This window comes from Enhydra lutris, unplaced genomic scaffold (assembly GCF_002288905.1).
Source record: "Enhydra lutris kenyoni isolate GAN:26980312 unplaced genomic scaffold, ASM228890v2 scaffoldscaffold8, whole genome shotgun sequence".
Lineage (NCBI taxonomy): Eukaryota > Metazoa > Chordata > Mammalia > Carnivora > Mustelidae > Enhydra > Enhydra lutris.
Window position 1 is genome coordinate 13,845,722 of NW_019154092.1, and position 17,377 is coordinate 13,863,098.

At 53.4% G+C, this 17,377-nt stretch overlaps 1 protein-coding gene across 2 annotated transcripts in view; it reads right to left on the bottom strand.

Moving 5' to 3' along the window:
• Positions 1–1,201: 1,201 nt before the first annotated feature.
• LOC111142514 (elastin microfibril interfacer 2) overlaps positions 1,202–17,377 on the bottom strand; it is a 55,034-nt gene continuing 38,858 nt past the window's right edge. The window contains exons 5-9 of one of the 2 annotated variants that reach the window (XM_022495750.1): positions 12,295–12,332; positions 7,081–7,405; positions 5,805–5,837; positions 5,103–5,231; positions 1,202–2,230 (exon numbers count right to left, since the gene is read on the bottom strand). In XM_022495750.1, the coding sequence (XP_022351458.1) occupies positions 1,893–2,230; positions 5,103–5,231; positions 5,805–5,837; positions 7,081–7,405; positions 12,295–12,332 (863 nt within the window). In that variant the 3' untranslated portion in view covers positions 1,202–1,892. Of the gene's footprint in view, positions 2,231–5,102; positions 5,232–5,804; positions 5,838–7,080; positions 7,489–12,294; positions 12,333–17,377 lie in introns of both variants that reach the window. The other variant, XM_022495749.1, reaches the window with a different exon arrangement.

The following is a 17,377-nucleotide window of genomic DNA, read 5'->3' on the forward strand; positions in this document are numbered from 1 at the left end:
CCCTGATGTAGCTGTCATTCTATTTTATCTTGACGTAAACACAGGAGCTGCTGTAATTAGACTTCGTTTACCTTGCCAATCTTGGATACACAGAGCTGAAATTCATGTTTTTCAGTGAGCGAGGGTGCATTGAGAGAGGAGGACCACGCTTCACTCAGTGCTCTAGAGAACCAACCATGGAGCAGAAGGAGCAGTCACTGGCTCCCTTCTGTCTGGCCCCTGCCTTTCCGGCTGTTGAACATTTGTCCCCTTTGGCGCTAAAGTCTTTACAGAGGGTGTGAGGGAAAGAGGGCGAAACTAGGTCCATGTGCCAACTGGGTTTTCCTGAAAATGCTCCACTGCCTTGGGGTTTTTTGCACGAGTCATTTCTAGGACAGACAGACTCTGACAGCCACCTTTAGCCAATTCCCCAGCTGTAGAAACGGGGAAAGAGAATGCCCCCTCCCCTCACCATCAACTCTTAGAGAGATCCAGATTTTAAAGTTCTAAAACCACAAAGTGGCAGTTCTTGGTCACGTCTCCCTACCTGGGGTAAGGGAATGAGGAAGAAGGCTCCTGTTGGACCTGTCCAGTGGCCACCCTGTTACCGCATTTGCGAGCAGTCCTGGAAACTCACAGCATTTTTTTTTTTTTATAGCATAAGAGTATCCAGTGGCTTGATCTCAGGCCCAGGAGACTTCTCTGATCTGCATCTTTCCCTGGGGCTCTAGGGGACTTTTCTCCCCATGGGCACTTGATCGGCCAACAGATTTTACCAGCCTGTTGAGCAGGGACCACCTGAAGCTAAGGGTCCTAAAGGTTTCTGTGGCTGCTGATAAAGGAGCAACATGACTGGGCTTCCCTGGAACAGAACGAACTCTCCATGGGAAGATTCCTGCTTTTCTCCGATGATCTCAGCTTTCAGTCTGTGATCAGTTTTATGTTGGGCCTATTGTTGCCTGGGAACCCGAGAATCCTTAAAGCCACATGTGCTGTGAGCTGTGCAGCGAGCTCGCTCCTCAGCTCAGGCAGCTGCTGATTAGATGTGAATTTTAAGCATCCCCTAGAGGAGCCCCTCTTTGGCTAGAGGCATCACAGGGGGGCCTTGACCTCCAAGCCCATCTGGTTTTGTTTTGTTTTTTTAACAAGCAAAAAAAAAAAAACCACCAAGCGTGTAGCTTGCATAGTGAGGGGTAACAATTACATAGTTGAGATTGATTTCTTCAAGCTTACTTTCTACAGCCATTTTTTAAAAGTCAATTACCTTTCTGCTGTTTGCTTTTTAGCAACACCTCTCAATCCATATGGTACCAGAATTCAATAACTTACAGTGGTTTTACATCTTTATTGACACTCCCTGTCTTTGCACTTCCCATGTACAGGTCATTCAAGGAGCCCCCCAGGCTGCTCAGTCTCCCGGGCCAGCCCGCACCACGACCCCCAGTCTCTGTGACAGCACATGTGGCTTCAGCATTTCAGTGTTTAACCTTCTCTCCTGCAGGCTCTGGGAATAAAGAATGTGGCCACCAGCCCGGCGTTGCCGGCCACATCCCCTCCGCCCTGTAGCCCAGCAGCTCTCCCCTCCCGGCAGCAGGTCGCACTCCGCAGTGGGCATCCGATTGGTCCCGTGAGCAGAGCTGCTGCCGATGCGGTGCCAGAGCCAGTGGCCGCGGGATAGGGCAGACCCCGCTTCTCAGGTAGCCGGGCAGAACAGGAGGCCGTGGCCAGGCACATGTGTCCTTGCCACCCACCGGGGACGCTCAGGCGTGTGGCCTCGGCAGCCCCGTCAGGCCTGGATGTTGGGGAAGGTGTTGGGATGTTTGCAGGAAACTAGACCAGTGCTCCATACACACAACAGAAACTGCATATATTAAGGCTTCCTGGTTCTTAATGACTATCTTTCCCCAGCCACCCTAGAGGTGAGAAAGGAAAGGATATAAGAAGACCCCACTAAATGTGGAGTACATTTCGTCAAAGTCCGTGTGAGCCAACCGGCCCCCAGTCACCACGATGTTGACACCATCTCCTGCCTTCAAGTGCACGATGAGGTGGAACGCCCCAGGGCCCCCACAAGTGTGCAGAGGCCCCTGGGGCCGGTGGTATTCCAGGAACTCCCTCTTGTAGCCGGCTGTATGCAGCTGGGCCACACTGGCATTGGAGACCGACAGGACAGCTTCCACATACGCATCCCTCTCCGGCGTGAGGGTGGCCGTGATCAGGTAGCGCCCATCATATGGAGCCGTGAAGATGCCTGGGAGAAGGAAGGCAGATACTCCTGGGACACCATCACAGCACCTTTGGCACAGGTTGTCAGTTAACCCAGATTTGGGAGACTACCCATCTGTCCAGGACTGTCTCAGGAGAAAAACTGGGAGAGTTGGTCACCCAACCCATAGAGGTAAGGTAGCCCTTTTCTATTTGCAGCTGCCCTACCCCCACCAAGCAACAGACCCCCTTAGCTAGCACTGCTCTTAACAAACCCAGTCCTCATGGTGAGACCCCATCTTCTGCTGTAACATCCAGAAGAGAACAAATTCTACAAAACCCCCAGTACGCGGTACGATCACCGTAACTCCCCTCCACCCAGAGCAGCCCTCAGAAGAACTTGCCCCTGCAGCCGTGCAGCATGCACGGAGACAACTACCCAGCCTTGCTGGGAGAGAGCTCAGACCCTCTAACGTTCCCAGCAGCAAGATACACCAGCCTTCGTTGTGCTGTGTGTGCAGCACAGGCGTGAAGACACAAGGCCAAGGCCCAGCTTGAGGCCGGCTCCCACCTCCACCCGCCACCCAAGGTGTAGTGGAGCAGCAGCAGCCACCCAGGTTCTGGTTGCCATTTGGGAGTTTTCTCCAGGATGGAAAGCTCCCCAAGACCCACTTAGAATAAGCCTCACAACTTGTGTGCTGGGCCCAAAATCTACAAAATGGTTTGAGTTGCCTCCTGAGGAGAGGGGACCAAAAAGAACCCACAAAGCTTGTGGGAGAGACCACAGCCAGCCCTTACGCAGAAGAGCCAGGCTGCCTGTCTTGGACCAGTATACAGGTGGCATCCACTCATGGCCAGATATAAGCCAGGTTCTGGGCCTGGGGAAGCAGTGCTCAGAGGTACGGAGACGGCCTGAGGAAGAGGAGATGGATTTGTAGATGTACCATTTGCAAAGCGGCAACTGGCCCCAAACCCAGAAGAGTCAGAGCCCATCCGCAACGCAGGAGCAGCCACTTCCCTTGGGCTGTGGGGAGGGGGCTGGACGTGGACCCTGATCACAGGCCAAGAGTGACAGAACAGAGGGCCACCCCGGAGCTGAGAGGGAACCTCAGGGGCTGGGTCTTTATCTGCCCTGAAAAAAGAGCACGTGCCAGGCCACCCTGCTGTCTTCCCAGCTTTTAAGGGTGAGTTCTCCGGCATTCCACAGTCTTCCTGAGGGGCACCTGGACCCTGAAAACAGACCTGGTCCCAGCACTCTGAGCCCATGGCCTCTTCCCTCGCTTGGAGACTGCCTGTGCTGAATCCACACTCAGGATTCCCCAGAACTTCTTTTAATGAGGAACTGCTCAACAAGAAGATACAGTTCTGGGCACGTGCCAGAAATGGAGAAACAGTCCTGGAATGTGCCAGAAATGAAGCCACTGTCGACAAGCTGTTCCCACCACCAAGGCAGCATGGAGTGAGGGCCCCGGGAGGAGGCTGTACTTGCAGGGAAAGTAAAGGTCTCTGGAAGCTAAGATACGTCTTGCACCCCAGCCTACCTCTGTGCCTCAAGAGCAGGTCAAAAATACAGAGTCCTGGGGCCCCTGGGTGGCTCAGTCGGTTACCTGTCTGCCTATGGCTCAGGTCATGATCTCAGGGTCCTAGAATGGAGCCATGCATCGGGCTCCCCCTGCTCAGTGGGGGGTCTGCTTCTCCCTCTGCCCCTCTCCTCATGCTCGCTTGCTCACTCTCAAAAATATTTTTAAAGAAGCAGCAGCAGAGTCCTGAGCTTGACTTCAACTGGCCTGGAGGACACCGAGTTCCATTTTTCCAAGTTTTGCAGGTAATTTTTATGCTCAGTAAAACTTAAGAACCACTGTGGGATTTGTTAGTAGCCATGCGGGCAGACAGGAGGTAGAGGGCTAAAAACTCTGCCATGAAGGAACCCCGTTTCATCTGCCTCCTCGTAACCTCCCTGAACTCCCACCTGCCATCATGTAGCTCCTCAGGGAAGACCCATGGGGGCCCCTCAGCACGCTGGCGCTTGATGGGCTCAGAGACCGGCTACTCAGAGTCTGTGGCCTACTCACGAAAGGCCGCCTGGCTGCTTGGGCCCTCAGCATCTGCCTCGGGTCTCTGCCCTGACCTGCCCTGGGGACACCCAGGTACCTCCCTCCAGGCTGCCATGGGCTCGGCAGGGAAGTGGGGCCCTGACACGCTGGCCTTTCAGGAAAGGTCTGACTCTAGTCCCCGGGGACAAAGATGGACAGAAACCCAGGCTCAGGTGTGGCAGAAAGGAGGAAACCTACACAACAGGAATCTGAGGTGACCTCAGTCCTCACTATCCTCAGGGGCTGGGCACAACACAGGTGCCACAGGCAGAATCCCAACCCAGAGCAGGAGTGGTTCGGTTCCCGAGGCAGGAGACCCCACAGACATGGTCTGGCCCATTTTGGATGGAATGCTGTCCCCTTTTTTGGCTCTGCTCATAATCAGCTTCTGAAGGGGACAGGGCAGGGGATTGGTCTCCCATCTGTCCTGTCTCAGGGTATGAGAACAACAGATATTGAAAAGGGCCTCTCAATGGCATGGAGGGACAGCAGGAAGGGGCCAGGGCACAGTGACTGGTGGGCAGAGCCCCACAACCTCCACAAACAAGTGGCACAACGATGCCCCTGGCATGGGCCAAGGGCTGGTATGCTGATCTCATGACTAAAAAAGGTTACTGCACACCCACCCACTCACCCGCCCTGCAGCCTGTGAGCTGGAAATGTCTTCGTAAAATCACACAAAGCCGGGAAAAGCATCACGGGCCAGCTGGTCCCTCACGTGCCCGCAGCTGCTCAGTGTGGTGCTCCCCACCGCTCAGGACCCAGGGAAGCAGACCAGACAGGAGGAGCTGTTGATGGGAGACCGCACACAGTCTCCGCGCTTACCGGTGTCGGGGTTGTACACATCTCCATCGTTAACCAGCACTTTGTTAAAGAGGACGACGCCCCCGTCGCTGGGGAAAGGCTTCTGGGTGAGCCCCGCAGAGAAAGACACCAGAGAAGGCACTGGAACCCCTGGAACCGAGAGGACATGGAGCATGTACAGGGGTCAGAGATCAGGGCCTGGATCACTGAGGCCTATGTGCCAGGCTGGACAGGCAGCCTCACCGTACTCTTTTGCCTTAAGGTGGTAGAGCACCGTGGGACACCAAGGGCTCATACACAAGGGCCAGACCACTCCTGGTCAGGCCAGTAGCCAGGCCTGCTGAGCAGTGGGACACGCACAGGCTGGGGGTGGGCCTGTGAGGCCACAGGCATGTGTGAGCAGCTGCGTGACACTGGGTGTGTGTGGGCATCGGGGGCTCAGGGCGGGCATGGAGTGGGGCACTAGGAAGCTGGGCATGGCCGCACCAGGCACAGACTCAGCCAGGGAGCCTCTTGGCCAACTCCACGAGCTAATGGTTGACGTCTGAGGGAAAGTCCTGGTCTCAGGCCTGACTCTGCCCCTCTCTGAGGGCTCAGTCCAGTCAGCAGTGGTCCCCACCTAGCTGGCGGACCCCGACTTCCACCCACATTATCAGCCCAGAGGGAGGAGGTAGGACAGGCGGGAGAGGGGCAGAGGCGGCCCTGGTCTCCCAGCAGACGTACCTGGGGAGGCTGCTGGAGGGGAGTTGGGGTATCCTGGAAAACAAAATAGGGTTGAATGTCAAACAGTAGCCCCACTTTTTCTCCCTGCTCTTCATGCTAGTTCTTTAAATAGACCTAGAACTAGCCCCCCCACCAAGCTGCCTTCCCAGGAGCAGAGGCACAGTCGTGTCCCCACTGTGCCTGCTTCCTCACTAGCCCACTTTTCCCTGAGCAGAGAAGAGCCCTGAGGGCAAGCTGGCTGGGGAAGAAAGGAGGAGGATGCTGGACTCGGTCTTTCCTGCATGCACGCGTGGGTGGGTGGGGGCTAGAAGTGCGGAGGGACAAACGGTGTCCTAGACTATAACCAGCTGTAAGGCATGGCATGAACAGGAGGAAAACTGTCCTCTCCGGAAAGGCATAGGCGCCTGGGGGAGAGCTGTGATGGCTGCAGCTTGGGGAGGCTGAGCGGGAACAAAGCACCCATGGCTTCCAGTGTTCCCAGCACGGGCCCCTCCTGCCTGGAGGCCATGGCACCTCAGGGGTCCTGGGGGCACCAGACCCTCCCTGCTGGGGTCAGCCTGCTCGGGTTTGCTCTGTCCCACGCAGCACCCTGCTTCCCTGTCCAGGCCCCGAGCCTCTGTTCCCCAACCGTTGAACGGAATGACTACGGACAGCACAGTGCAGCGAGGACAGCTACTGCAGAGCCGGCACCTGATTCAGTCCCTGGCTCGCAGCAGGAGTCCCACACAGGCTCGCTCCCTTTTTCTCCTCCCTCCTGCCTTGCCCCAACACCGTCCCCCCACCACAGCTCACAAATAGCCCTCCCTGGCCACGCACTGAACAAGGCTTTTCTCCTCCAATCTCTAAGCTCCTACTATTTACCCTGCTTTTTGCCTGTGAAGGGGCTGAGTCTTACAGGGGTGACAAAGCTGCCCCAGGCCCCAAAGCCTGCGGTCACGCCCCTGAGATCTGAGCCTGAACCTTCTGGCCCACCCACCCCAAGGGGCGGCATTCTCTGCTGCTGTGCAGGCTCCCAGGCCACACTGGGAGTCCGAGGTACGTTTCCTACCAGAAGTGGGATGTGGTGTTGACTGCACTATCCTTGGGGCTGCCCGGCCTCTGGGGTTTCAATCAGCATGAACTCATCCCTCAGCACCTCTAAAGAGTTTTTTGGAACTTGCACCCGGAAGGACCCTGCAGCAGACTCCCTAAGGCTCAGGCTGACCCTCCCTATATTCTCACAACACCCAACCTCCCCTAACCCCGGACTCAGATGTGCCAGCCGCAGGGGACTTACCTGGTGCTCCCGCGAAGCCTTCGGTGCTGGGGACGGGCCGCTGCCCCGACTGGCCGTCCACTCCTTGGGGCAGGCCCCTCCCTGACACGCCCATCCTCCCCGGAGGCCCGGCCTCCCCAGTCTCCATGATGACCCCTGTGGAGCCGGGCAAGAAGGGCAGCCCTGTCCAGCCTGGCCATGCTGGCGGGGGCAGCGGCCGCGGGGGTTTCTTGGGCAGGACGGGCTGCTGGCCCATGTGTGGCCGTTTTCTGGGGTCCTCAGAAAGCGGGGGAGCACTTGGTGTCGGCAGAGGAGTCGGCTCGGGACGAGAGGCCTCCGTGGGGGCCTCCACCAGAGCTGGGTGGGAGGGCTTTCCAGGCACCTGCGGGGCCTTTCCTCCGGACGGGGGTGCTTCAGAGGGCTCCTCGGCTGAGCATTTGGAAAGTGGAGAGAAACAGGCAGGGTTAAAAACCTCAGACTTGACTGCTCAGCCCAGGCCCCTCGTGACACCCTACAGGCTCAGCTCCCTAGGCAGGTATGTGGTTGGTGGCTGTGCCTGCAGCAGCAGCAGCATCGTGGGCACTGGCCTGGCGAGCCCAGAGCAGCCTCCCCAGCGTGGGACAGCGTGCCTCACTGCTTCAGAAGATGGGCCCCAGGTCAAGCTGCCCTCAGGTCCCCCAGAAGCTGGTGAGGTCAGCGGGGACCAGGGCCCAAGGGGTAGGGGGAGGATTTTCAACCTTTCTACACAATGGCTGCACTCCCCAAAGCAGCACCACTCTTAGCCCCAGCACCAAAACTTGAAACTTCGGATTTCTCCGCATGTCACGAATTACTGAACAGGACCCGCTGTCCCCAACCACCTTATGTTTCCTCAGTCACAAGCCGAGGCCCTGCTGAATGCAGCTGCCACCATGACCCCAGCAGGCATCAGGGAGCAGGAGGCTCCTCTGCGGCAGGCACAGGCCCCAAAGGAGCAGAAACACCCCCACGCCTCTTGCCACGGTCTTAAGATCACCAACTGAGGGAATTTCCACGGGAGGAACTTGCTGATTCACATTTCCCTGCCCTCGTGGGATGGCGCTGTGACACACCAGGAAGCTGCCTCCCCTTCCTCCTATGAATACATTCCTGGAACCAGGCAGGCTTCCAGGAAGGCTTCCTGCGGGCCCACGAGGCAGCTAAAAATAACCGGGACTGGCAGATACAGGCCTCAAAACCAAACCCCACCCACCTCTGCAGTCGGTATGGTGTTGGCAGTGCCCAGGTCCCAAAACTATACTATGAAGTCCAGGCAAAATCAGTGATTGCATTTTGACCCACTGTCTTGTTTCCAAACTCACTAAGGTAACTACAGCGATCAAACACGTGCTCCCCTTCCACCAAAGAGCCATTGAAGCTCACACACGCCCAGCCCCAAAGGGACTGACCAGGGCTCCATGAGAGAATTACACCCTATGGAGAAGGCGTCACCACTTTCTCAGTCATCCGAAGGGTAATACAGAACTAACACTTAGATGCAAGAGAAGAGAATTCACATCATTCAAGGGAACAGCATCAGGCCTCAGTTCTCTTCAAAACCGTCGTTGAGAAGCGTTGGGTTAGACAGAAACTGTGATAGAGGGACTGCAGACATGGGGACATCAGCGACAATGGAGGACAGGAGAGAACAGTTTGGAAACACAAAGTCTGCCCATTGATTTAGGAGGCTCCCAACCCTCTTTCCCTTCTCAGCTCCCAGGACACTTACTTATAGCTTAGGCTGGAGAAAGGGAGAATCTTCAAACTGACCCCATAATGAAGCCCACCAGCATGAAATCTTATCCAGTGCCTCACCTTCAAATGTGAACCATGGTCAAGATCACATGGTATGCAAGGAGAGCCTCCAAAAAAAAAAAAACAGACTAAAACAAGTCATCCAACTAATGAAAAGGAACTCTGAAGAAATACATGTAAAACTTTCAAAAAGACAAAACAAAACCAAAGACACCATCAGCAATGCAAGTATGGAGTGGTATAAAAAGGCATAATCAGAATCAGGAAGAGCCTTTGCTAACAAATATATGCTTGCCAAAATAAGAAAATTCAATGAAAGAGTTTCGTAGATAAAATCAAGGAAATTTTTCAGAAGGTAGAACAGGAAGATGAAATGATAGACAACAGGAAGGGCACCAAAAGAAAATTAGTCTAGAAACCTTCCAAGAAAAAATCAGAAAAACAGACATAGGATGGACAATGAGGTGGTAAGGTGAGAAGCATCAAATACACACACACACACACACACACACACACACACACACAAATTTGATTCCAGCACAATTATTAAATAAAAGACCTAAACCAAGGCATATTCAGAACACTGAGGAAAAGGGAAGATCCTATAAGCTTTCAGGGGGAAAAAATTTTTAAAAAGTGATTTTAAATCCAAAGAGCATCATCAGGCTTCTCAACAACAGAAACTAGAAGACAAGAGAACAATGTCTTCAAATTTTGAGGGCACAATGGCTGATCTTGAATTCTCTACCCAAGCAAAATATCCATCAATTATGATTCAAGAATAAATATTTTCAGACATGAAATATTAAAAAAAAAAACTATCAGGCCTCTTAAAAAGCTTAGAAAACATGTTCCACTGAAACAAGTAAACCATGAAAAAGAGCAAACAGCCCAAGACAGGAGAGGTTCAAGAAATTTCTAGGATGGTAGTAAAGGAAGTTTCAAACTGAAAGCCCTTTAGCAAGTCCAGAGAAGAAGCCGTCCAGATGGAATGGGGAAGAGAGAGAACTCCAGAGGGGAGGTCATGAATTTAAAAAAATAATATAAAATAAAAATGGAACCAACAAATGATCTGCTACCTTATATGGAATAGAAAATTATGTTGAGAGGATACCCTAGGGTAAGAAGAATCCAAAGTAGATACATAAAATCTAGCAAATAATAATATAACACTAGTACTAATTCAAAGAAGAGCAAAACAAAATGCAACATAATCATATTCAGCTATATCGAACTATTTAGCTCATAACAGCATAAATATCGACTACTGATTAGTGGTAAATTCTAGTGGGGGGTGGGGGGGGGGGGGGCGCGGGGAAGCAGGAGAGCTATGAGTGAGCCTAATACATAAACTAATGCCTATAGCTGATACTTGCTATGTAATGTCTAAATACGATATACATAATATCTATATAGAGAGATATTTAAAATTAATAGTCAATTTAGAAATATAGAGGTAAATATCAGGGGGGGGATAGCCAAAAGAGTTGCATGTAGCTGCCTCTGGGGAGCTAGAAGTTCCAGGGACAGGTGGGGACAGGGGGTGGTTTCCTCATAAGCCTTTCAGTATATGTTTATTTATTTTTATAAAACGTAACTGAAGAAGACACTCTCCAAGGGCCTGTTTCTACCCTTGCCTTCCAATGCAAGCGCACCTGCCTGCACTCTGCATCTGTCCTCCCTTCCCTCCTCCTCATGCCAGTGCCCCCCATTTGGAGCCCTGCCTCCCAGCTGGCCTCCCTTCCCTTCTGGTGCTGCCCCATCCACATCACTCCTCAGGCCTCTTTCCTTCCCCACCCCCCAACTAGGGCTCCTGTCCTGTAGTCCAAGTGTATGTGTCTCCATCCAAAATTTAAAAGTAAACACTTTCCCTCAGTCCTCAGTGGATGGCGGTCAGCAAAGTACAAGCCCCCTGAACTGGTCCTTATTTTGTTACCTGTTCCTACCACACTCTCCAAACCAACGCTCTTTCTCTGAAAGCCACCAGCATTCTCCCAGGCCCCGCGTCCAGTCACTCAGTCATATTCTCTCTCTCACTCACACACACTTCCACACACTCACACACACACATGATCTGTTGCTAAGTCCTGCTGATTCTAAGCCTGAAATACTTTGGCTCCTCCTTCCACACCTTTTTCAGAATGCACTTTTTGAAAGCTTTCTGGACATATGATCGCTTGAAAATCTGCAGTTGTTTCCCAATGCTCATAAAATCCAGCCGAATCTCTCCCAACATCCCAAGTGTCCCCACCTGCTCCAACTCCTCCTGCAGCCTCAGTGTCCTCATTGGTGCCCTGCCCTCCTCTGAGCTTCCCTGCCTTTGCATCTTTGCTTTTAGTGTTCCCACTCCCTAAGACAGCTTCTTCCAGCACCTTCCCTGAAGACCCAGTTCAGACACCACCTCTCCCAGGAAGCCAGAAGGGATCTGCCTAACAGAGCTTGAACAATCCCACCTCTGAACCTTGAAGCACTTTGAGCCTCTGGGAGCTCTTTCAATTTTTTTAATATCATTCCTGTCATGCTGGATGATGAGCCATTGAGGACACATTTTAACGAGATTTTATCCTCTGGTTTGGCACAGGGCCGCATCACATTGAGACATTTAAGTGTTTGGTGAATGAATGAAGTCTAGAAGGATGGCAGGTACTAGGGGCCACACCCTAATTCCCCCCGCCAGCCATTGCATTAGGCACTTGAATTTTGGCCAAAAGTCTTCCTCATTCTGGGGGTCTCAGACCGTTCTTTTACATCCATCACTCCTTCAACGCCCGGGCTTGTCACACAGGGTGGAAGCCAGAGGGAAAAGAATAAACAAATATCCTCCACTGATCTCCTTGCGGAGGGCACCCATGCTTGCTGTGAGCGGCCGACTGCTCCAAGAGGTATCCGTCAGGGCCGTGAAGACAAAGCTGCCCTGGGTCACGTCCTTTCCCCAGCCCCGCCCCCTCACCCCTAGCTTTTGCCGGCTCCCCAGCATCACCGTATCGCCTGTCGTTTCCAACGCAGATACATGCATTACAAAGACTGAGACAGCATTTTGCTCATTCTGGAAAGATCACTCCTGGCCGTGGCTATCTTTCTGAACTCAACATGTGTTTCTAATTCAGAGAGTGACCATTTGAACTGAGCCGTCCCGAAGAGCCCAGGGTTGCTGCCCAGGCGTCTGAGCCGAGGGAGGCGTAGGAGGGGCGGGCCGCACCCCGCGTGCGCTGCCTTGGCCCCTGGAGCTGCTCCAGGCACCAGTCCTGATCTGCCCTTGTGGCCTCAGGCCGCCCCAGCCGGCTGGCAGCACCGCAGCCCGCCGCAGACGGGCCTGGAACCCAGCCGCGAAAGGCCGCTCCTTCTCCAGAGTTCCTATCAAACGCCATTCCGCCCTCACTAAAGCAAAGACCCGCGGAAGCCCAGCCGCAGTCCTCCACGAGACCACGTGCGAAGAACGGGGGTCCTGCGGCTGCTTTGCACCCTGGCGGGGGGGGGGGGGCCAGGAGCCCGGGTTGTGTCTGTGCCCCTGCGCCGCCAGGCCACCCGAGAGGGAGGCCGGCTGTAAGGTGGCGCGAAACTGCAGGAAGGAGGGCCCGTGGGGGCGTCTGTTCCAGAAGCAGAGCAGGCGTACGGATTGGCCTGTGGTGTGGGTTCAGGCCTGGCTGGGCTGCGGGAAGGCCAGCGACCCCTCCCGCCTCATCCGCCTGGTCGGTTCAACAGGCCAGACCCCGGCCCCCGCCTGCCAACCAGACCGAACCAGTGCCCGCTTCCCCCGCTGTCACGCACTGTTCGGGGCGTCCGGCGGAGGGGGCGGCCGACCTGCCGGGAAGCCTGACAGGTGCCCATCGGGCCTCCAGACGCTCCCAGGACGCCCGCGAAGTCTTCGCAGCTGACCACCAGCGTGGACCACGGGAAGGGGCTGCTCCGGCTCCCCGCAGCAGCGCGGCTGACGCATGAGCACCCCCCCTCCCCGGTCACCCCCGGAGCAGGCCTGCTGGGGACTGCTGGGGCGGGGAGATCCCTTACAGCCCCTGACCTGGTCTCCCGGCCACGGTTCTCCTCTGAGCACGCGGTGACCTGGACGCGGCTGGCGGCTCTGGCTGGAACGACAGGAAGCCCTGGGAGGCACGAAGGAGCGCAGGGTGGCCTCCTAGAGAGGGCGACAGAGCGAGTCCCCACGCAACCACGCGGGAAACCCTGGAATTGGGGCCATATTTCCCACTAGCACAACCTAGAGAACATGGAGACGCAGACACAGACGTACTCGTGGCGGTGAGACGTTTGAAACGGGAAAGAATTTGCAAGCACAGAATCCCAGGGTTGGGGGAGTCTCACCTAGCCAGGCGTCAACATCACGTGGGAATATTATGGGGGGAGGGAATAGAATTTCACATGCGGATCCTCAAATCCCTAAAGAAATGCACAGGATCTATACTCCCTGGCTGAAGACTTACTACAAAGCTGCAGTGAGGGAGATGGAAAGCGTGGAAGAGTCCACAAGCGGACTGGCTCACACCAAGTCCCCTCTGGTTGCCCCCAGTGTCAAAGTCGCCGTTTCATTCTCTCTCCTCTCCCTTCTTCCCTGTTTCTCCCCTTCTTTTGGGCATAGTTCGCCCTGGGTGGTGATAATCCTGCTGCCTTTGAAGTGGCCTTCCTTCTGCTTCTGAGACCAGAACTAGGGTTTTTTTGTTTTGTTTTGTTTTAATTACAAATTTGATAACAAATTCCTGGGTCATGTCTCATCCCTGTTGAGCAGGAATCTCCTGACTGCCGCCCCCCCAACAGAGTTCTTCTTTTTCTAAAGCTCCCTCAGGACTTTTGCATGCAGCTATGGGAGAGCTCAGCCCTGAGAACACCACTGTTCTAAATTCAAGGTTAAGATACAGAAAAGCAGCTGTTACTTACGCCCATCAAAGGACATGACCAATACAGATGCCCACAGGGTCAAAGGGTGCATCTTGCTTGAGTCAGGATGGTCTGAGTATACGCAGTTTGCTTTCGCCTTTATATCTTTAAAAAACCCTGACTTGGCCCATCACGCTATCTTGGACCTAAACCAGCCCCAGATTCAGCCAATTTCAACTTGAGAGCCCACGCCAGCATTGTGGCATCAGACCACCCTTCCCCTCGCCAAGTTTTATGGTTAAATATTTGGAAAATTCATGCTTTTTTATTCTCATGGCACAGCTTGCATTAAGCAACTTGATAAAGATGGGATTCCTGAATCTCTAACACTCCTAAATGAAACATTGTGCTTGGTCTAATGCAAGTATTAAGAGAAACACCCCTCCGACATGAGCAGAAGAAACAGATGGGGGGATGTGAAAAAGGAAGTAATGCGGCTGTCACTGGGGTCTGTTGAAACAACATCCTAGTATCTAGGCGGGCACATCCCTTCTTGGAACGGTGACGCAGGGTAAGAGAGCTTCCCTGATGCACAGAAGTATTCCTCCGCCTGCCGTCCACACCCAACGGGAGCCCCAGGTTTCTCAACCCCAGGAAGCCCCCTCTCTCTCATAATAAAAGGCACAGCGCAAACACTGGCATCTAGCCAGGACTCAGCATCTAGGTCACAGCAGGAGGCTGGGATGCACCGGCTGTCAAAGGAGGGCAGCCAGCCACGGCCTTGCTGACGATGCTCAAGTTACAGGCCAAGGCAGTCCTCGGGGCCCAGGCAGGAAAAGATGCCTCTCACCCAGGCTGGGGGCAGACCCTGGAGCTGCGTGCCACAGAGCAAGATGCCCACCCAGGGAAAGGCAGAGGGTGCCAGCCAGAAGGGCAGGGCCCCACGCATCTCTAGTGATGGGAGTGAGCATGGGCAGGGAGAGGGCCAAACCCCTACGGCCACCTCAGACAGAAGGACAGAGGACTTACCAACCTAACTTCGTCCCAAGTGCTGAGCCTCTCATCAACAGAAGTATTTGAACGTGAATCCTGAATAGCTTGAGAGGGGACATTTCTGGACTTTTTGTACTTCCCACCTGACCCCCGACTTAGAAAAGAAAAAAAAGGGGGGGGGAGAGAAAACCCCCACTGGGTATCTGGAACATTCCACAGAGCAGCCAGGAGCCTGACATGCAGCGCTCTCATCCCGTGTCTGCTCTGTGGACAGGCTGCTCTGGCTTCTCTGAGACTGAGTGCCTGGGGGTTTGTAGGAAGTGAAAGGGAGAAAAGTTCAGTCATGAGCAGAGTAAACATCTATTACAAGGGACAGAGGGTTAAAATAATAGGTAATGCCCACTGATTACCTATTACTGGTAATGCCAGTGATTACCAGGGGCCAGGCACTATTTAATACTCCACTCCTTATGAGTATTAATCCTCTTTAAACCAACTTTTTGAGGTAAGTGTCATTATTATTTCCAACTAAAAGATACAGGAAGTGAGGTAATTAAGGTAGATAAATGACTTCCCCAAAGTCCCAGAGAAAGCATGGAGGTAGCTGGGATTGCAAACCCAGGAAATAAATGCTGCTGGGTCAAAATCCTCTGACAGTTCCTCATCATACGTAAATCTTTTACCATAGCCTATAAAATCCTCCATGATATGGTTCCTACCCCCTCTCTGACCTTAATGCTTAGGACCTACTTCCCTTGTTCATATACTTGATAAAACTAGCATTCTGAGTTTTTCAAACAGGGCCAACTCATTACTGCCTCAGGGCCTTTGAACATGCTGTTCTGTCAGCCTGGAACACTTCCCACAGATCTCTGCAGGGTTCTACAAAGATGTCATCTCCACTGAGCAACCCTCCCCTGGCCATGCACCTAAAATATATTGCTGTCTCCTCTTCTTCATGAACTTACTCTGTTGTGTCTTTCCTTATGGACTGAGCACTGGCTGAAATCAGATCACTATTTGCTTGGCTGTGCATTGACTGTCTTTCTACCGGAGTAAAACATTCACGAGGCTGGTACTGCAGCCCCAGGATGTGGCTCAGATTGTATGAGCTGAATGAATGAGTACAGGAATGAATGGTGGGTGGAATGGAGGGGGCCAGGAGAGGGGCATCACATTTTACTGAGCTCAAGGTGAGATACTGGCTCTTTACCTTTTGGAAGCTAGGCACTTCTCTGTGTCCAGATGAAAACCATGGACCTTTGGTCCAAAAAAACAGCCAACATTTGCAAATTCTAAGAGTCCCTTTTAAACCCCAAGGAAGAACATCTGCATTAATGGGAGGGAGACGAAATAGACTTGGAGCTATATGAGCATCAGCAGAAGCCCCTTCTGCTCCCGCCCTGGGTGCCTTCTGGAAAATTCAGGACCCCTTAGGGATGCTTCTGAAGAAAAGAACAGCATCTGAGAACAGGGCTGTGCGCCGGGTAGAAAGGCCAAACTTCGCCTCCCTGGTCGGTCCAGCCATCTGGTTCCTGGTCCAAACCCACATCGTGCATCCTCATCCCTGGGCCTTTGCTCCCTGAGGGAGATATGATGACTGTCATTAATATTCCTTCCCTCCAACACATACAAACCATGTCACCCTTCAAGAGCTAACTTGCAGGGCGCCAGTGGCTCAGTGGGTTAAAGCCTCTGCCTTCGGCTCAGGTCGTGATCCCAGGGTCCTGGAATCAAGCCCCGCTTCGGGCTCTCTGCTCAGTGGGGAGCCTGCTTCCCCCTCCCTCTCTCTGCCTGCCTCTCTGCCTGCTTGTGATCTCTGTCTGTCAAATAAGTAAATAAAATAAAAAGAGCTAACTTGCTTTGACCAACAGAATGTGGCAGAGAGGCGGCCATACCTGGAAGGGGCCCAGCAGCTTCCACTTTCCTTTACGGACCAGTCACCATGTAGTAAGTCTGACTACCTTGAGACAGCCATGCTGTGAAGCAGCCCAAGTTAGCCAGAGAGAGAGAGACAGAGAGAGAGAGAACGGCTGCATGGAGGAACCCTGACCTTGCAGCCCAGCCAGGCCCAGCTGCCAGCCGCTGATGGCCGAGAGACTGACTCAGGCTAATGTCAAATGGAGCAGAACCACCAAGCTAAGCTAAACCAAGCCCCACTGAGTTCCTGATGCACAGAAAAATGGAAAACATTTTTTGTTTTCCAGGTATTTCCCTCCTGCTTTTCTGGGCCCGAACCATCCCTTCATGATTCGTTCCAGTAACGCCTCCTTCCAGAAGCTTCTCTTATCACTCCACCTCACTCTTCCCCCTCCAGCCTCTATACTCTCAACCTACTCAACCTTGAAGCCTTGACTCAGGGGCTCTCTTCCGACTTCTACAGTGGCCGCAGGTGCCCCTCCACACACCCAGTGTGCCTATGCACTACGCCCTGCCCCCCAGCTCCATTCCCGTGACCACCCCTTTGTCAGCTTGTTGGCCCTCAGACTGTCATGGTCGCATGCATTGTCATCTACATAATCCACACACGTAGCTCATTAACTACCACATAATAGAGGCTCAGTGAAATCTTATGAACTGAAAGGATAAACCCTACAGCATTGGCTGGGCCTTACACACTATCACATTCATTCTCTCTGCAGACCTGTGTGGCTTTCCCACTCTGACTGAAAATGCCTTGAGGGACAGGATCATGCTACTCATTCTCTCCATGTCTCTCACAGAG